Consider the following 22,013-nt stretch of genomic DNA (forward strand, 5'->3'; position numbering starts at 1 on the left):
CAGAATCCCAGGTAGTAGTGCAAGATCAAGACGGGAACGAAGGCAGCGAAGACGTAGTCGATGTATATCAAACAGGCTGTCAACAAAAGGTCCCAACATAAAGTGATCGAAAGGAAGACAAATGTGGTTATTCTGGCACACCGAGGTGAACACATAATTTAGCATGGCGTAACACTTCAAGGGGACGTTTGACGGGACGGCTATTTTGACAATTTCCTTAAATTTACAGAAACATTTTTCTCACCGTTCATAGATTCGTAAGTAAGAAGAAGCTTTGGAAATCGAAGAGATTCTCTGAAAATCTTGAAATGGTACTTTTAATATTATCTTCTTTCAGCATAGGTCTTCTTCTCAATGTTGAGGAAACAAACTTCCTATAGCTTGTTTAGGATTATGCAAGTACTCTATCCGACCAAGTCCGATAACTCGGTGTGATACTGGACCACAAACTACTGTATAGCAAACACATTGAGTCTCGGTCGAGTAAGGCTAATATAATGTTTTCGTGTTCTCGGAGAGTACTTGATGAGGGATGAGGCTCAAACCACATATTATGCGCTGGTTGTACACTGTAGTGGTAAGGCCTATCTTTACCTACGCAAGAACTGTAGACGCACTATTAAGACCAGAAGCTAAAGGAAAGCCTGTCTAAGCATTACGGGCGCTCTGAATTCCAGCCCTACGGCAGTCATAAAGTGTCTGCTGGGTTTACCACCTTTACACCTTGTAGATACAGAAGTGGTTATAAAGACAGCTCTCAGAGTCTGAGAAGAGGGTCAATGGCGTGATAGTGGAATGTTTAGGGGGCACATGAGGGCTCTTAAAATGGTGGAAGGTGCCAACGCAGCCCCATAGAGCGGACCACTGGGGCACATGTTTTTACTTCGTCGAAACCTGTTGTTCCTGATAGTGACCTATGGTTTACACCAAACAGGGCGTATCGTGTCTGGAGGTCTCACTTGGTTCACCGATGGCTCTGTGCTGTCCACAGGGACTGGAGTGGGAATTGTGGGACCTCGTTTCAACCTGTCCATACCCCTAGGGAAGGATTGTTCCATAGTACAAGCTGAACTGTATGCTGTTCGGGTGTGCATATTTGAGAATATGCGCAGAGGATACTCCGTAAAACACATGTACATTTATTGTGAACCCTGAAATCCCTTTCTGAGGAAAAGGTTAACTCATACTTAGTAGAGGAATGCAGGGAATAGTAATAATGAAAGCTGTAGTAGAACTATGATGAAACTGAATCATCTCCTTTACCTGGACGATTTGAAACTATTCGCATCTACCAAAAAACAAATGCAACAGATGCTGAAAATGGTGAAAGGATTCTCGGAAGACATCAAAATGAAGTTTGGACTAGAAAAATGTCGACTGCTGAACATAACGAGAGGGAAAATAGAAGATGGTACGTTTAAACTCAAGGAAGGTGCAGAAATTGAAACATTAAAGGAAGGAGACACATACAAGTATCTGGGCATAAAACAGGCAAGAAAAATCAGTCAGAGCCAGATGAAGAAAGAACTAACGGAGGAGTTCACCCGAAGATTGAGAAGGATAATGAGAACTGGCCTTAACAGCAAGAATCTGATGAAGGCTATTGATACCTACGCTTGCTCGGTGCTGCTCATTTGGTATCATCTCTTCGACCACCACATAAGGACAATGCTCACTAAACTTAATAAACATCACCCCAAAAGCTCAATAAAACTGACAGAGCGGCCACGACATCTGGGGTAGAGGAATTGTTGATTTGTCCAACCGCATGTCCCAGGAAATTGAAGGACTTCGAGCATACTTCCTGAGCAAGGCTGCTTCGTCAGAACTCGATCGAATAGTTTGTGTTGCTGATATAGTTCTACTCCGTTAAAACTACAACAAGACCGCTGGGAAGCAGTCAAACACTCTGCAGAAAGCAAAATGTAGAAGCTGATTGCCAAACCTTTGCGTGGAAGGCACCAGAACGAGGTCAACCATGATTATGTCGACATATCTGCGTCGAACTACTGGATGACTTCCGGGTGGTTGTTTCCTGAAACAGAGGGCTTTGTGCTCGCCATCCAGGATCAGGTGATTCCCATCAGGAACTACTTGAAATATATCCCCAAGGATGACTCGGTGACTTCTAAGTTCGAAAAGGGTTTCTTATTACAATCACCAAACGGATGCTGTATTGGAAAATGAACATCACAAGCTCTATTAGGATCGCACGGTTCTCACAGACCGAAAAATAACTCACAATAGACCAGACCTCATATTGCTCAATAAGGATGAGGACAGAGCACCATTCATCGACGTGGCGATTCCAAATAATAACAATCTTCTAGATAGGTACACTGAAGAAATTTCAAAATACAGATATCTCGAGGAACAAACCAGGAGACAGTGGAAGCTTCATCTACAGGCCTGATACCGAAGAAACTACAAGAGAACTTGAGGAAACTTCAGTTGGACGAAAATATCTATAGAGTCATGCAGAAGGCGGTACTGCTGGAAACGGCGAGAACTGTACCCATGTACATGGGAAATTCGGAGGAACACCGTCTGCTCCGACAGGAAGTGCAGGTTGAGCAGGAATCTAACCGACAGCAGGAAGCCGAGGAGCGACCCGGACCCGACCACCACTGCGAGCCCGAAAACCTGGAAAGGGCTCCAACAGAGCTTAATCCTTTTGATATCTGAGATCTGGGATAAGATGTTCCTCTAGAGAGGAGTATGAAAGCCGCAAGGCTAAAGTCATAATAATAAACAGCTTTGTAACATGTTCAATGTTTTTCAACTCCAAAATTGGTATTGAGATGAAATTCTTCAAGAAGTGAAGAAATGAAATATCCAGCGCATTGAAGGCTACTAAATTCAAGATAGTACTGGGTGCAGAAAACTCACCTTTAATCCTTGCCTATGTGCTTCCGAAGCTGGCTCCACGTAGGAGACGAAGAACCCTGTCCCATGTTCTCTTCCACCCCTTAGACTGAAACCAAGACTAGGTCCATGTCTGCAAGTGAAGCTGGGCGGAGGTAGGGTTCCATGACTTGGGCGTACTAGCCTTATTGTCCTAACTCTACTCGTTCGGCTCCCACAACTTTCCGAAGAGGTCTCCAAACTCATACTGGAAGTGGCATATGGATGGGAGCCATAATCCACCACCATGATCGCAGTGACGCTGAAAAAAAAACGTATACCCTAGAGAACTCATTAAAACTTTTTCTGCTTGATGATGTTTATTTGCATTCCAATTGAAAATGAATTAATAAATGGAACAATAAGACGTTGCACACTATCGTATATTATTTCGATTTCAAAAAAAGTTTTTTTTAGAAGCGCGCATTCAACCCTCTTCCCCCACGCATTTCAAGTCGCAAAGAATCACTTTTCCACACGGTGCGCGAAAAATTCCGGCTATTTTTTTTCCGTTTCAAATTCTGTGATGTCTCTATACTTATGGTAACGACATGAAGAAATACTTCTGTCATTGCATATGAATTATATTTTAATAGAATATTTCTATTAGAAATGTAAAAAGATTTTTGAATTATTTTCACGAGCTGAAGCGTTCCTTTCCTGAAGTTTTTTACGGTAGGATTATTTTTCAAAAAATATTTTCCGAAATTCTCAAATTAGTTGAAGTGTTATTGTGTAAAGTTTGATCAATACCACATGAAGGACAATCTTTACATTAATCAAAACTAACATAGGTATATATGATAAAAGAAGAGAAATGGAAAAATTGATTTGAAAAAATCAATTTTTCGATTTTTCTTGACTTGGACGATGTTGAGTAGAGTCAGTAAAGGGTTCAAGGAAGAAAATGTACCTTGGTTGAAAAAATTTTTCTTATCATTTTGACTCATAGAAAATAGAACAATGCATATATATGGTTTGACAAAAATAATTACTGCTCATCAATTACATGGAAATATACGGGGTGTTTCAAATTAGACGTGAACTTTGGAGGAGGTGTTAGTATCACTCATTTGCTGTCGTTTGAGCCATATTTCTTGATAACCAAAAATCAACAGTTTCTGACATATTTGAGTTCTTATGTTTTTCAAAAAATTTCTCACCTTACTTCATTTTTCGTCAATGTTTTCTATTATGACTATAATTTTGGATTATTTTCATCAGAAAAGGATATGATACGTATGAAAAAAGAAAAACTATCCTGTATTAGATGTTGAAAAAGAATAAGTATGATTTAAAAGTTGGAATATGAAGAAAAGAAAAATCAATTTGCCTGCAACTTTCAAATTCCAAGCTTTATATATGAAAAAATTTATTTTAAAAATTTGCCTAATTCCTTCTTTATTTCCTACTAATTCTTTTTCAGCATCTAATACAGGATAGTTTTTCTTTTTTCATACGTATCATATCTTTTTCTGATGAAAATAATCCGAAATTATAAACAAACTTAGTCAACGTAGAAAACATTGACGAAAAAATATGTAAGGTACGAAGGAGTAGAAGGGCCACATAATATTTTAAAAATATTTTTCCTTAAATTCCGACTTTGAAGTCGGAATTTAGTTAAATTCCGAGTTCAAAGTCGGAATTTAACAAAATTCCGAGTTCAAAGTCGGAATTTAACTAAATTCCGAGTTCAAAGTCGGAATTTAACTAAATTCCGACTTCAAAGTCGGAATTTAACAAAATTTCTAGTTCAAAGTCGGAATTTACTAAATTCCGACTTCAAACTCAGAATTTTATTCAGTTCCGAACTTCTACAGGGTGTTGTACGACGACGTAGATATGTTCCTAAATTACAGTTTGCTTTTCTACAAATATTCAAATTCATATAATAGAAGGTGTTCCCACATTTATGATGAATGAATAATTATGTACACAGGGTGTACATTATTATTTGAGTTTTCTTTTATGAGAGGTCATAACAATGATATGACAACCTTTTACAGACATGCCATGACATGAATATTTTTTTAGATATAGGTAACTGTTTTTTAGGTATATTCCGGATATTTTATGAAAAAATTTCCTTCTCATATGAAATCGGGAGGCTCAATGGACAAGAAATGAGTACACCCCGAGGTACACCCGGTGTGCTTTGATGTTTCTTACATGAAGAGGTCATTACAACGGTGAGAAAACCTCATATAGGCAGTTCTATGACGAATTGGTTCATTTCCAAATATGCTGAGATATTCATGAGAGGATTCAGATTTCTCAAAATAAACACGTTGTTCTTTAATAAATATTGAACTTGATGTATTTTATTGGAGAAAATTGTCATTAGGTCCATGTTTTTGAATAATTATGGAATTATGGTCGTAGACAGGTAGAGGTAAGGTTGCGCACAACCTCCCCCCACCCCAGTACTGAAATAGAAACCATAAAATAACATTGAGCTCCCAGACCCCCCTCTGTATATATGGAGAAATAATCTATATCGTCGTAGAACAACACCCTGTGCATCTAGCCTGTATAGGTTTCGAAGTAAATAAAATTCCGACTTCAAAGTCGGAATTGTACTAAATTCCGACTTTGAACTCGGAATTTTGTTAAATTCCTACTTTGAACTCGGAATTTAACTAAATTCCGACTTCAAAGTCGGAATTTAAGGAAAAATATTTTTAAAATATTTTGTGGCCCTTCTACTCCTTCGTAGTAAGGTGAGAAATTTTTACATTTTTACATTTTTTACATATTCTCAAAATGAAACAAAAACAAGTATTCAATTGGCGTCAAATTTGCAATGTACTTAACCATCAATACCAGCGATTCGAATTTCCGTTGTTCGGGTAAAAGAAACTAGGTGAAATCAAGAGAAGGGAAAGTCCATAAATGGGCCGAATCGGCCATCAGACAGATGCGTACATATTTAGAAATTCTTCTAGAGTAAATGAGAAATTTGCGAAGAAGGACCTAATTTGTTGAGGAATCATTGATGAAACCTCTGACAATCTTCAAAAATAATCCGTGAAACATTCTAACTACCAAATGCTTCGACTTTCCTAATCGATGTGATAATATTCTACCAATCTTCTTTTAATTAGATGAACTTAATAATCGAAACGCTTCAGTCTGTGCGACTTTATGAAAAACGAGAACAAAGGAATATTAATATAATTTATAATTCATTCAGTGTAATGTTGAGCACACCAAATTACCATTCGAATTACCCGCATATTCACATGGCCGTAACTCGAATTGAATGCATCGTTTGCTCAATTTCAAATTAGGATTTCTTTTCTTCCGAAAGCAGTTGTGGAACGAACTATTTGATGACTTATTCACTTTGCATTACTGCGAATACTTTTACTCTTGAGGATGCAAATGATGTTTATACAAATTAAATGATCCACATTGTACAGTGTGTTTCACGTAAGCGCTCGCTTGAGTTTGCGACTTATCCATTGGGTAAAAGTATGATACTATTTCCCACGCGCTATTCAAATATACTATTGGAAATACTATTAAACACAGGCTTAAAAACTTATCCTAATAAGACGACTCTTTCCTAGAAGAGTCGTATTCAAAAAAAAAATACTTTCTACGAATACGACACAATACACAACAGAACTAAAAAATTTTCATTCATATTTGCCGAAATCTCAACCAATTCTCTTTTCGGATATTCAGGATGACCGACTAAAATGTGCTATTAATTTAATGAAATGAAATCAATGAAAAATTTCATTCTCGATATCTATTTGTCTCACTTCTTCAAATATGCTCAATATTTTGTGTGTAAATGATTTTCTGAGCTAAAACAATATTCATTTTATGGCGAAAAGAAAAGAATTTTTTCCTAGTTTTTTATGAAGAATGAGATTCTGTGAAGAAAAATGAATATATTCTAATGAAAAAATTATTCAACTTTAAATAAAACTAGGTGAGATTAGATAATCTGCATTCGATGTCGCCTTGAATACTAAGAAAATTTTAATTTGAAACAGTTTTCGATGCAGGGTTTTTCCACGGAGTTATTTCAGAAGATCTTTTAAAATGAGTAGCCTTGTATGAATATACTGGTAGTTTTATATTCAATTCAAACAGTTGACGTGGAATAATGAATGAATGATGGGGAATTTGTATTGGGATTTATTTGCCTATTTCAATTATTTTGGCTCATTCTATCCAACTTTTCGGCTAGCATTTTCCAGCCATCTTTGGGACGTTCATCCTCACAACTCCGAATCCCATCAGTGTCGAACTCAAAGAAGTCTGGACACAAATAGTAACAACACATTTGAAGAATTAACCTTGTTCGGTAAATAACAAGAAATTCTTCAAAACTTATAATAGATAGAAAAAGCCACAATATGAAAGTAGCTTTATAAATCTTACTTATTGAAAGCTATCTTATCGAAATTTATTTGAGGAAATAAAATCGAAATTTGAAAAATATATTCATTCCATCTTCTCGAAGATTCAATGAATCTGAGAATAATACTCGATTTCAGATGGGGCAAAATTTGGCATCAAGTATTCATTGAATTTTTAACAACATGGGATTTTAGAGGTCGATCGAGGTACCATCAAGTTCAAGCATAGTATATGCTTGAACTTGATGGTAAGCTTCTTATGTAACATTTTATAATTCTCTTTCAAATTTGTTAAAATTGTAAAGTAAATGTTACCGATTTTAGTTGAATTTTCTAGGAATCTTCCTTAAAAAGTTTTCATGAGACTTTTCTATATTCTTCACTCTACGAATAGAGAGGTGGAGAAAGTAAGCGCCACATTTAGACAAAGAACATGAAATCAACAAATTCCAGGACGAATTTTTTTTAACCTACGTTATTTTTCAAATGCTGGTCTCACTTTTCTTCTGGGTATTTACAAACAAAATTGCTTGAAATAAATATAAAACTACCATTAGATATATTTTTTACAGCGTGAGTCTTTGACTCGTACAAATATTTCAACAGTATATTCTTGAGGTCGAAAGAAACACTTTTTTCGTATACCTTTTTTTCCGATTAGGTCTGATAAGGAATATAGCCATTTTGTATTCTTATAATGAACCGTGCCATCCCTGGATAAACAAAATAACCTTCAGAATAACCAGCCCAATCTGTGATACTACACATCTGTGGGTCTTTTCAACAGATTTGTATTCAGCCAAAGTACCCAATTAATCGAATTTCACAGATATTTTAAAGTTTTGAACATCAAATTACTCGAAAACAGCGTAGGAATTATACGAGAAAATATGAAGAATACCATTATTTCACGAAACGTTCAAATATTCATTAGTCCAACTGAGTTCCAAAAGTTGGATTCTTTAAAATTTTCGTAATTTTTGATACGTAATGGTCATAATGAGAAAACTGTAAGACGTGAGTGATATCTTCTGTTCAAATAAGATTCATCAAATGAATGAAAAACCGAGTGAAAAACTTCATTCCGAAATTCATTTCAAACAAACCATTTGTGAGATAAACATTTTTTATGGTTTTTCAACAGCCTGTATATTTTAAACCGAGCCGATTAGGAAAAAATGGTAAAGGAAAAAAGTGTTTTTTTTTACCTCAAGAATCTACTATTGAAATATTTGTATGAGTCCAAGATTCCCCTTTTATATTCGAATTGTTAAGAGCATTCAGAAAAAATGAGAACTTTTTTCAAATATGGTGCGAAAACATTTTTGCCGTTTTCGGTTCAACCGAAAGTTGAAATGAGACAAAAATGTTTTGAAAAAAGGTTCTTGCTTACAACTTTCCATGCTTGCGTTTTAATTTTGCTTAATGAATAAGTCACATAATCCGCTTACGCGAAACACTGTAGGTACCAAACCAAAAATACATGGCAAATTAGGCGTAATACAACTATTGCGCTTATGCGTAGCTGTGATAAAATTAGGCGGTGCAATAAAAATTTGAATGATTTGATTTTTAACACTTCCTATAACTCAATAATTTGATTAACAACGATTTTGTACAAAAGTTGAAGGTATTTTAAATTATCTTCTGTATAACCTTAGCCATTGTCTATGCTACGCCACTACTTACGAACCGATTTCTGTCAGTGAGCTCAACTTTGCCCCTTCTAGGTCAGCACCCTTCGAATAGGCTTTGAACGGAATTACACTTCCTTTGCTAAGTATTCTTGGAAGGTATTCATTCATTTTGTGCTGACTTTTTCATTATTCCTAAATGAAGTTTAACCTCGAAAGGTTATGAAAGATATCTATATCAAAATGTAAGCAGATATCGAAAGGTCCTCTGCTTCATTAATTCGGCATCGTTGGTTAAGTTATGCGGTACTGACGACTCTGACGAGCTCAAACAAGAGCGAAACCGTTCTGTCGTTATATACTCATCTTCGATGAGGGCTCGTCCTGTATTGTATACTCAAATCTAGCTTTCTACCATTCCGATTGATTGGATTATTACTAATGTTTAGTCTTCCGGAGAATCTTCTTCACTGAGGACAAATGAAAGTTTTATTCCACCCTGAATTCCGAAAAATATTCGGGCCACATTATGAGATCTGACTGCCATAACGTTGAATTCCAAGCTAGTTGAAGTCGAATAATGAAAATATTCCATCGTAATCATGATCGTAAATCATCGATGTATCGTAAATATCCCTGGTTCAATAGAAATTAAAAGCAGATAAAAGAATCGTAAAATCATAATGTCCAACTGAACAATTGGATTACAATGATCGATCATTGTTCGGGAGAATTACTGATATTATGGTTTGTATACTAGAATAGTGGTATTTATGCAGATTTATTGCGTTCAATTGAAAACCAACCAGTTACAGAAGGAATGTTTTGATAAGGAGCTTATTTCTTTTTAAGCGTTATTATTTCCACCTTGAAGGAACGTATAAAGCACAGCATAATATACAGCCTACAGCATAAAACGATAAAATATTTTTCCCCTTATAACTTCAGCTAAAACCGAAAACACAACCCCATATTTTACCATTGAACTTGTCTTGTCATAGAGATCCAAAGCGTCGTTTGGTTTGAGATTATCTCACCTGAATTCAGTCTGCACGTATCAGAGATTGAGTGTTACATATTTTTTTATGATTCTGTGGATCATCGAGGTCTAATGTTTGAATGGATAAGATTCTGGGTCCCTTTGCCCAAGCTTTGATGGATGGCTTCGAGGGTGGACTTTTGAAAACTCAACAAGGGAGAGGTATCAGGTGAAATAATTCATATTTAGGTACATCGCACTTTTAGCTTATTGCTGGGAGCCCCAACCGTAAATTCTGAATTAGGAAGATGGGGAAAGTGTTACCTCATTTGAATAGCCTTTTTACCTTGAATTGAGTAGAGTAGTTTTTGTTCGGTCATTTGATCAAGCGGGCTGTGTAAATCGATTAGAATTTTACCAGAAAGAGAAATCCAGAAACTGCAGATACTTCACTTATTTTTACAGGGATGGGCAGAGGTCTGGAATAAAGTCAATTGTATATTTCTTCAACCAATAACTCAAAACCAAAAGGATGTCAATTGATTTTTAATCAACCTCATTTTCTGGCAAAAAAATGGATTGTTTTTCTACAACCCTCCGTTTTTCAAATGTAAACAGATACCATGTGTGGGCCCGTTAGAAAGCACACGGAAAATGGAACCTCACTATAATCTTGGTTTTTCTTTTAGTTCTGTTGTAATTAGAAGAAAAAAAACAACGTACTTATCAATAATTCTATGGAAAGATACGTTTATTCATGTGCTTGTGAGTAGGATTCCCACTAAGGGGTTGGAGGAAAATATTCAATATTGCCAAAAAATAAGTAGGTACAATCCGAGTACAATTGGAACTCAATTAACGTTTTCACCAATGATCCCTAAATTTTAATCTAATTCACGGATGATGCATACCCCCGATTCATTGAATTTGATACAATCGTACATGCATATAACTAAAAATTAAAATTATGATGAAAAACTACATACAGGGTGTTTTTCATGAGTTTGAATTTGAAAATAGACTCAATGAGTCCGGTCCTGAGTTTTGTCGAATTTTGACGTTTTGTTTCGTTGAAACTAACAATGTCAACCTGATAATCAATTTTCAGTCAAATCCGAGGTCAAATCGTTCAAGAATATCAGGAGAAGTTTAGAAATCACCCACTATATCGGTTATGTTTTTGAGCTCAGCTCAATACCCGCTATTACACTAGCAGCGCATTTTGAATTACCTATATTCCAGTAACGGTAACTGGTAGAGAAAAACGAATTACAGATTTGGAAAGAGCAAAACGAGAGAAAAACGCGGATATCCCACAAGCTAGGGTAAGAAAAATTTTTTTTTTCTTCTCCAAAAACTCGTAAAGTATAAATGAGCAAAACGAACGGACTGATGAGCAAAACGAGGGCTTTCGATCGAAACCAATATCAGAAAGATACGTTGAGGTGCCCTGTTAGTGTAATATTACACCAGCAGGGCTCTTTTGATTATCTATATCTCGTTAACGGTAAGTTGTAGAGAAAAACTAATTGCAGATTTGAAAAGAGCAGATGGAGAGCAAAACGCAGATATCCTAGGTTAAGAAAAAAAAAATTTTTTCTTCTCTGAAAACTCGTAAGGTATAAATGAACAAAACGAGAACTTTCGAATGATACCAATATTGGAAAGATCCGTTGAGGTGCCCTGCTGGTGTAATGCCGCTCTCTATTCAAGGTTTTAATTTGTCCGTTTACTCGTGAAACACCCTGTAGAATGATACACGGTCAAACGTCAAAAGTGGCTTCCGGAACTTAACACCGGTTTGTTGTGGGAATTATTATATTATAATATTATATTTGAATAAATTTTTAAACCACGCTCTGGCCCTTTCCAAGTACTAAATACTGAGATAAGGACAAAAACAAAGAGATACTATTATAGAACGCCTCTTTACGTGAAACTTCATCCGCCTCTATAGAACGGTTTCTCCGGCAACTCTTTATGTACCAGTTTCCATTTTGTCTAGCTGAAAATACTGTTTTCACCAAAGAATCTAGAATAGCCGCAGTGTCGATTCTTCGAAATCACTTTCTCGCGAACGTGCTAATTAAATTTTCCTCGTTTACTCTGAAAATTACTCACTGTCTAGTATTGGAGCAGTTTCCTTGAACTTGCCTTTAATTGGGAAGTTAATAAGGTGAATATCGAAGTTGAATGTACAGACTACTCGATGAATATCTTCGGTAAACATGAAGGATAGTAGGTCAAACAAATTTAAATGTCATCCGTCGAAGAAAGTAATGGTCGCCGAAGATGCCGCTGATCAATCTCCATCATGAAAGATGTTGCTCGATTTCAGTTCATTATTTCCAAAAATGAACCTGATGAATCGAGCAGAAAACATAATATAAGCAGTCGTTGAGGACTGCAAATCGAAGTGAAAACTACACTAGATATTATAAATAGTAGGCTGACCAGATTATCCCCAGATCAATGACGGACGGACCTAGGGAATGTTTATATGTATATTTATATATACAGGGCGAGTCTTTGAATCGTAAAAATATTTCAACAATAGATTCTTGAGGTTAAAAGAAACACTTTTTTCCTGTACCATTTTTTCCTATTCAGCCCTAATAAAAAGATACAGTTTTCATAATGAGCTGTGCTACCCCTGAAAAAGCAAATTTACCCTAATAACTAAATGAATCTGTGACACTATACATCTGTGGATCTTTTAAAAAGAGTTGCATTCGGTCGAAGTATCCAATTTTTCACAGATAATTTTTTATTTTTGAACGTCAAATTACTCGACAACTATATTCCGAAATTCATTTCATTCGATAAAACGGTTTGTGAGAACTAAAAATAATTTTTTTTTATATTTTTCAACAACCTGTACCTTTTAAAGCTAGCCGATTCGGAAAAAATGGAAAGGACTCACCCTGTATATGCTTTCAGCTGCTCAGTTTCCTACAACGTATGGTGAAAAATATTGAAAATAAAGAAATAATAAAAGTTTTTCACAACGCAAAAACGAAAATTTAATAATATTAATATAATACTTGTTCATACACTGTGGAGTGTGGAATGAGAAGAGGGCTTCAGGTGTTGCTAGAGAAGCTTCTTTATTCCCAAAATTTGAATTTCTCAAATATTTGGTCAGGGAGGAAGTGAGGAAGACAATGCTGCATTAAACATTGTTTTATGTTTGTAACTTGAAACATATAATATCCCTTCTTTCTCCAAATGCTATCTGAATTGACCCAAACACTTCGTACATTGGACTTTAGAATCAAGTTTTGTTTTTTCAAGAAATGGAAATTCTTTTGAAAGATTTTCCGTAAATTTTTCTTTTTTCATTATTCATCTAAAATAATCTTGAGAAAAATACTGAATTAAATTCAAGATTTTGACGGACGTTTTCCAGTGACGGACTTCTTGGACAATTGACGGACTGTCCGTCACAATGACGGACGTCTGGTCACTCTATAAATAGCAATGGTTAATTTTTAGATAGGAAAAACGATTATAGTATCAACAATCGAAATTTCATGATCTTAGTCTATTCAAAATTTAAATCATATGAATTTCAGTTGAATATTCATGATATAAAATTCGATGAATTTCATTCATACCGTGTGTCAATTTGAAAAGGTACCACCTGTGATATCTCGGACCCCATGTAAGCTCAGAAAAATGCAAAAAGAGCTAAACTTTGCTTGGAGCCATTTGATACGGTTCCAATCAATTTATATCAACCCTGTCAGAGTGATGACAGCAACCCCTAAAATCTTAAATGGAAAGAGGGTTTGAATGACACCTTGTTTCAAAGATAATACGATTACCTTTTCAAAAATGCTACACACTCGACCTTTTTTGTTAGTATGTACTTCCGAAAAACCAAAAAATGAGTAAAATAGTTACGATAGCCAGAGTTGCAATGGAACATGAAAAAAATGGAAAATGTTTTACTATAAAAGATTTTCAAAATGTCAGTATTTTATAGACAAAAGAGTAGCATGTTTTAGAATTCGGTTCAAAAAAACTTCGACTTGAATTTCTTGGCTTGCTGTGCATATTCTTACTTTCAATTCTTCTGCAAACAGACGAACACACCCTCTGCTGAGGGGGAACAGTGTGGGGATTCTCACTCTCTGAGCTCGAGACCCACTAAAAACCCTTAACTGCTTCTTCATAGGTTCCGGGCATTTTGCCTATTAACCAGTTGACTCTTATGGTTTCTGGACTCTCACACGATCATAGTCGTGATGATAGTTGTATGCTGCCTATAGCTTTTATAGGTTAAGCTCTTCTTTGGTTACATTTAAATCCTTAACTGATCTCTCGGTCTTCGGTGGTAGGTTCTTGACCTTCTAGCTTCTTCTGTTGGATCGTAGTCGACTAATCTTCGTAGTTCCTCATTTGGATGTTGTTTGGCTTTGTCGAATATCCTTTCCGCCTTTCTCTTCATAAATTCTGTAACTGGTTCCCATTCCAAGTCCTTGTAGATTTGTTTGTTCCTAACAAACCAGGGTACGTCCATCGCCATTCTAAGGAGTTTATTCTCAGTGGCCTGTATTCTCTTGATGTGGGTCTTGGCTGCGAAGCCCCATGCCGCCGATCCATATGTGAGTTGTGGTCGCGCAATAGTTTTAATCATCGTCAACTTGATGTTCTTATTCATATGACTTCTTCTGCCTATGAGTGGATAAAGTTTACTCATTGCGGCTTTTGTTTTATCAACAGCACATTTGATGTGGTTTTTCCATGTAAGTCCTCTGTCAAGCGTCACTCCTAGGTATGTTGCTTCATTTTTCCATTCAACCTCTTGTCCATCAACTTCAAGGTTTTCTTCCATCCTCAATCTTCTCTTTTGCAGTAATATTGCTTGAGTCTTTCTTCCATTGATTTGGATTTTCCATTTGATGCACCATTTGAGTAATTCATCTATGGCTTCCTGCAGTCTCCGGTGTATGATCTCTGGGCGTCGATGTCTGAACGCTATTCCTGTGTCATCTGCGTACAAGGTGAGCATATTCCTAGCATTCTTCGGGATATCATAAACGTATATTACGTAAAGCAGAGGTCCAAGTACCGATCCTTGAGGCACTCCCGCTTCCAATTGTCTGGTTTGAGAGGTTGCTCCATCTATCTTCACATAAAAGTTTCTATTCCTCAGATAATTCCTTATAATCTTGCATAGCTTGGTCGAATATCCTGCTCTTTTCATCTTGTAGATTAGGCCTTCGTGCCATACTCTATCAAAAGCTCTCTCGATATCCATCAGAACTAATCCTGTGGCCTGTTTGGTCTGCATTCCTTCGGTGACGTATTCTATGAGCCGTAGTAATTGGAGTTCAGTCGAGTGTTCTCGTCGAAATCCAAATTGTTCGGGTGGGATTATCTTCAACATTTCTGTTTCCTCATTCAGCCTTTTGGCGATAACCCTCTCGACGACTTTTCCTAGTGCTGATAGTAGGCTGATTGGTCTATAATTTTGAGGAAATTTCCGTTCCTTTCCAGGCTTGTTGAAAACTATCATTTCTGCAGTTTTCCATCTCTTTGGGTAGTATTCGGTCCTCATCACTCCGTTTGTTATATTCGTCAAGGCTGCTATTCCTTTTCTAGGCAATTTCTTCAACATATAATTCGTTATTCTATCTTCTCCCGGTGCTTTCCGGTTTTTCAGTTTCATTATGATCTCTTTGATTTCTGTTGGTGAAGCCGGTTTAGGAATGATTTCGGTTTCCGGTGGTTCCATCATCAGTTCTTCGTTTGCCTCCACTTCTTCTTCTAGATCTTCATTGTCATCATCATTTCTGTAATTTATTCTGGCTTCTCTCTCAATTGTGTCGGCAAGTGCTTCGGCTTTTTCAAGTCTCGTATATACCATTCCGTTTGCTCCATGCAGTGGAGGTATAACTGTCTGTTCTCGTCGTAAGCGTTTTTGCATTTTCCAAGCCGAGTGATCTATTGTATTCAGTTCCCTTAATCTCTGGTGCCATCTGTTATTACGCAGTTCTGTTAAAGCATTTTTCAATATCTGACTATGCTTATTCAGTTTCTTCTTGTCTTCTTCTCTTTTTGTTGTTCTGTAGATTTTCCTGAGTCTTCTGTTCTTTTTTATAAGTTCTTTTATATCCCTTGGCGTATCTCCATGTGAATGTTTCGGAATTGGTTTCCTTATTCTCTTGGTGCTTTCTTCATAGGCTTCTTTTATATGATTTTCCAATTTTTCAACTGCTTCATCTAATTCATCCTGGGTGTTTATTTGGGGAATTTCCCTGATTTTCTCCTGAAGTAAATTCTTATATTTCTCCCAGTCTGTGCGTTCCTTGGTTTGTGTCTCTTCTTCGTTTCTTGGGCCATGTCCCACTATGAATTCTATGGGATTGTGGTCTGAAGTTCCGTCTTCTATTGTATCAATGCTGATTTCTTCAGTGATGTCTTTCATTACGACAATGTCCAGTACATCGGGTAGTCCATTTACTCTTGGTATGTAGGTCGGTATTTCAGGTCCTATCACAACTGCATTAAGTTTTTCAGCATAAATCTTCAGTCTTCTCCCGTTTGTATTTTCCACCCTACTGTTCCATTCCTGCGATTTGCAGTTAAGATCACCAATTATGATTTTCGGGTGTCTTCCTTCTAGTAGCATTTTTAGATCCTCTTCCAGCATGTCTTTATCCGGTGATTTATAAGTTGAAATAATCTTCACTTGCCCTCGATTAGTATTCACAATAATCGATATTGCTTCTACTTCTTGTCCATTGAATATTTGGTCGAAATGGTGATCCATATTCTTTCTAGCCAGTATAGCAACGCCACCTGTGCTGTTAGGTCTATCATTTCTGTAAATATCGTAATTGGGAAATGCTATCCGAACGTTGGGGTTAAGTCTCGTTTCTTGAAGAGCTATGACATCCGGTCTCTTCTCTTCAATCAGTTCTTCGAATTCTGATCTGCGGGCTCTCAATCCTTCGACGTTCCAAGAGACGATTATGAGATTGTTCTTTATCGTCGTGTCAGCCATTAAATATTCTTAATAATTTGCTGCATCTTCTTCTCAATCTCTTTCTCCAGATTCTGCATCATCGTGCTGAGGAGGTTTTTCGTGAACTTATCCAGTTCCTCAGTGATTCCAGAAATTCCTTTTCTGGTTTCGGCTTTTTTGACGGTTTTTGCCTTTTCCGTCTTTTTCTCTGGTTTCTTCGTCTCTTTGACTGCTTCGGTTGCAGTTTCCTGGGGTTTCTTCACTTCCGAAGAGTTTGGGGATGGCCTCGGTGTATTTTGTGTTGGCCTCGAGCTGGTCTGGTTCGATCTTGGCGATCTCTTGGTCTTTTTAGTGACCAATTTCCATTCGCTACATCCCTTGTAGCTGGCTGGATGTCCTTGCTCTCCACAGAGAACACAAGAGGCATTTCGCTCCTCGTTCTCCCTGGTGAGCGTACACTCCCTGGAGCTGTGATTACCGGAGCATTTCACGCACCTCCATGGAAAAGTGCACTTACTTTGGGCATGTCCATATCGCTGACAGCGGTAACATTGTCCAGGCCCGGTCGTCCTTCTCTTAGGTTCAACAACACAGTTCATGTTGTAGAGCCTTCTCACCTCGAAGATACCCTTATTCTGGGTTTTAACCAGCAATAAGGGCATCGGCCTCTTAGTTATATTTGAGGTCATTCTTATGACCTCAGCATCGACGATCCCTTGATCCTTGAGGTCGTCAAGGATCGTCGGGATATCTGCATCCAGCGGTAGATATCTCACTACCGCATAGATTTTCTTTTCTTCCTCCCGTTGAAGAGTGTAAAACTCCCTATTTATTTTATGAAGGAAGTCCGTCATTCTTCTGTGGTCTTCCGCGGTTTGTGGAACGACCCTAATTCCGTCCTTCACAGTAGTCGCTCTGCTGTAATTTATTCCGTTTCGCATTAACGCGTTGGAAATTGACGTCCATTCGGACGTACCCCTCAGGGTAACTGGGGGGATTTTTTCTTTTCTCTCCACTGGAGTGGTTTTCTCTTGGGCTGGGGTTTCCAAGACTCTTTTCTTGTTTGCCTCCTCATTTGACGAGGAGCTATCCTTTCTCACTCTTTTGGCGGGTGGGGAAATTTTGGTTTGAGGGGTTTTGACCACCTCCATCTTCTGTTTTTGAACCGGTAAGTTCACTTCTTGGACATTTTTCAAAATAATGTTCTTCTTGAGTGCTTTGGAGTAAGGACTTTCCTTATTTCCCTCCTGCAACTCGAGCCTCTCCCTGAGATTTTTAATCTCAGCAACTAAGCTAGATACGCATCTATCTAACTCATTCACCCTCGCTTTCAAACTTGCGTTCTCCTCTCTCAAAATATCGTGTTCGGACACGACATTAGCGATTTCTGGCGCGTCTTCTTCCATTACGGACTCGCAGTCCGAATGGTCAGACATTTTAGAATCTAATTAATAATTACTTCGCTACTCAAAGAAATTGGAAATAAAATTTTTCAAGACAAAAGAAAAATGTATCTCATGCATAAAAACAAAACGGCTCATCAAAAATTCTCTACGCTATGAGAAAAATCAGAAAGAAAGATACGAAAAATAAGCTCACCTGATGTTTTCTGCAGTACCAACGAGAAAATTCTCTGGACACTTAGGATGAACACCAACTTTGAAAATTTTAACGAATTAAAATTCCGATAACAAATATAGAACCTACACAACTTCACAGACGGAATCAAATATTCCGTAGCTTGGTTAGTGGGCACTTTCACCTCCGCTTTCACTTTTACGGCACTGTGACTTTCTCGTCCGCTTTCTCTTTTATAGCACTAGGAGCACTGTAGCACGTCTTCTCCTGTCAAGCGATTGACTCGGAATGTTTTCAATTCTTTTACATCTCGGGGCTGTGTTTTATACACAACCCCTAGAGGAGTATCAAATGGCAATACCTCCCCCAAATTTTGTAGTCATCGTATCGGTAATTTACAACTATTTTCTGAGTTTCCAATCAATTAATAAGCATTTTTTTTTAGATAAGGAGAATATTCAATTGCTTTCAACTCCGAAACTATCGAACTGATTTTGTCCCTTCGGCTCATTCAGAACCTGAACTTAACCTGAAAATTATTTTAAGTCCTTAGCTCTTTTTCTTCAGAAATTACTTTGATGATCAGTCAGATAGACTGAGTTAAATTTGACTGAAAAAACAGATCATTTTTAGCTCAAAATTCAAAACTGATAACGCTCTCGTTTCAACTCTATTTTTTATAGTACTTTCATTCTCAAGAACGAGAAGTAGGTGTGTGATTTCAGGACTGAAGAAATTCTTCATTATCATAATCACATTTAGGCAGATATTCACACAACTCAATATTCAATTCTCTATATGCTACATCAAAGGTGATTCCTTCCCAGCATAAATAAAAGATAAAATTATACACATTAGTCGAATATTATTATCGCTTTCACTCAGATAACTTTTACTGGTGGCCTAAAACCAAATATCATTTCTTTTCTGTTAATCATTCATCTCCAAAGATGCGATAGGTACCGTTAGACTATGAAAGACCTGCTGTATAATAGAATGTTGAAAAAGAAGAATCAATCTTACGGGATCACTCGTACGCTCGAGAGTTGCTCTATAAGTAGTACCTAGTAGTAAAATGACGAGCTCATCATGTGAATCAAATAATAAGAGAATAATGGATTGCCATACTCAAATTCTCAAGCGCTTGTGTTATGAAAGTAATGAGAGTATTAAGTGAAATACATTCATTTGATTTTCACGTTGGTTAATTCATGATTACTCAATTTTATTGGTTTCGTCTAACATTCGCTGCTTGATTTAATGAAGGATAAGAGATACTTGTTATAACTAGAGCATCTCAATTTATCTGTATTATTTTGTTCATCCAGAAAATTAATAGCGAGATTAATAGCTTGATCATATTAGGTCCTCTTTTGATTATGTATGTAAATAAGTTTATAAGAGATTAAAGATCTGAAAATTGAGAAATTTGAGGAAATTTAACCAAACACTCTTTATATTAAAGGAAATTTTTCAATTCCCCCATTTAGCGGCAACATTTTTGATTTTCTTTTTCTCTTCCCTCCTCTTTCTCACTACGTTATGTCTTTGATTTTTAACATTATTTTTTACCATTTTGCTTCATGTATTGATTTTCATCACATTTTTCTCAATCTTTGAATTTTTGTTTAATAACCCTGTTCGAACTTTGGTATTGGGTTTGGGCAAAGATTATAGAGTAGAAAGATAGTGATGTGAGCGCCATATCAATTTCTGATATAAATTTTAAAAATTCAACTCAGTTTATTAATTCGAAATGTTTTCACAGAAAAAACACCTTTGACGTAACTATAGCAGATAACCATGTACTCTTGTATCCTAGTCAAAGCTCTATTCGTTGTCCATAATTTCAAATTTTTGTAAATTTTTTATAGATTGCAAATAAAAATTTATCACATCCAACAGCGTATTTCATTGATATCAATCGATTCCAAACAATGTTCAGATGAAAACTAACATCTTGGTCACAAAACAAAACCATACTTTTGTTTTGTTGCTCAGCATGTTTGTTTTCTGGTCTCAACAAGGTCAATATTGAAATTGAATACAAGGAATAGAATTCGAATTTCGCGCCCCAAAATTATAAAAGAGAAAACTGTTATTAACATAGACATAGAGACATGGACTGAGCAATGTCAGCATGAAATTGGCTTTTTTTATAGAAAGAGAGAAATGATGATCGGGCATTTACCTTCTCTTTTTTGTTCACATAGAGGTGAGTGTGGACCAATCAATATTCTAGAAAGAGACAACTGCATTCCCGACGTGCGTTTCTCTCTGTCACTTTTTTTGACCATATTTCATGCATAGATAGAAAGGGAAGGCACAGTCCATGTCTCTATGTCTATGGTTATTAAACAGTTTTTCTGTATTGACAATACGTTGTCAGCGCCATCTCATTGTCAAATGTGTTTTCACTGGCCAGAATGTAGTCGGTTTTTAGTACTAGCGATATGAGGGCGTTTCCTATCTTTCTACTCTATAATCTTTGGGTTTGGGTATTGACTCACCCTGTTTTGTTCGCCAATCGTTAATTAATAAAATAATATAAAAATTGTGTCATGTGCAAACAGAAAATTAGGAAACTAGTTCGTGGTCGCTCTGATTAGGATTCGAAAAAGCGCGCAAAAGCTCCTCAGTCTATTTTTCAATAAAACAAAAAAATATGTTTTTTCAAGTCTAATGATTCTTTGTTTTACTCTACATTATAAAAGGTTGCCGCAAAAAGAAATATCAGGAGCCAAGCATAAAGTTCGAAAATAGGATATACATCTTCAAAGCTACCTAGCCTACTTGACGAAGAATTTTTCTTATCACATAAAATAATATTCAAAACACAGGATTCTATCATTTATTTATGAATAAAGTATAAAAAACATCCAAAGAGAAATTTATATTCCAACGATTCATTCTGGAACAGATTCCCCAATTGATTTTTGTATAGACCCAGTTACTCGGAATCGCAGAAGAAACAAAAACACTATTTCGAATTCAAATCAAATCGATTCCTCATGAAAACTGTGGAGTTCTGAATAATTAACTCGAGCGACAATCAAATGAATGAGAATTCCACTTTCATTTCCTAATGGACTTCATCATGTGTATAGATTGTATAGAAACTCATGACGATTGCGTCACTGTTTATGATTTTTGTCTATAAAAGAGTGTCATAACTGTTAACCTTCCTATAACAAACGGAAGAGCATAAGATCGTTGTGAAATTATTCATTTAAATATTGATTTTGCATTTTCTCGGGATATCCGGGAAATGATTCTTAAAATATTTTCGTCATCTCATAGAATAGTTTCATAGTTGAAGAATTATTGATCGTTTGTATCAAATCAAATACTATATTCAGCTGGGGTTCCGCTTGCGTTCTTGAGAATAAATGACAAGTCACTGGTAGATGGACAGACACTGAAGAGAAAACCATTAGTTACGGTGTTAGTACCATAGATTTGTTTTATTAATCTTAGGTTATATGATTATCACTCACATAAGTTGTTCAACCACGACACATGTTTCTCTTTCACAATAGCATCTTCAGGTGGGTGAAGGTAAA

General features: G+C 36.5%; 1 protein-coding gene across 2 annotated transcripts in view; it reads right to left on the reverse strand.

Moving 5' to 3' along the window:
* LOC123309303 (harmonin) overlaps positions 1-22,013 on the reverse strand; it is a 92,291-nt gene that overhangs the window by 64,503 nt on the left and 5,775 nt on the right. For both annotated transcript variants that reach the window (XM_044892353.1, XM_044892354.1), the window contains exon 2: positions 2,890-3,166. In XM_044892353.1, coding sequence (XP_044748288.1) covers positions 2,890-3,153 — 264 coding nt within the window. In that variant the 5' untranslated portion in view covers positions 3,154-3,166. The remainder of the gene's footprint in view (positions 1-2,889; positions 3,167-22,013) is intronic.

The sequence above is a fragment of the Coccinella septempunctata genome, chromosome 3 (assembly GCF_907165205.1).
Source record: "Coccinella septempunctata chromosome 3, icCocSept1.1, whole genome shotgun sequence".
NCBI classification, from domain to species: domain Eukaryota; kingdom Metazoa; phylum Arthropoda; class Insecta; order Coleoptera; family Coccinellidae; genus Coccinella; species Coccinella septempunctata.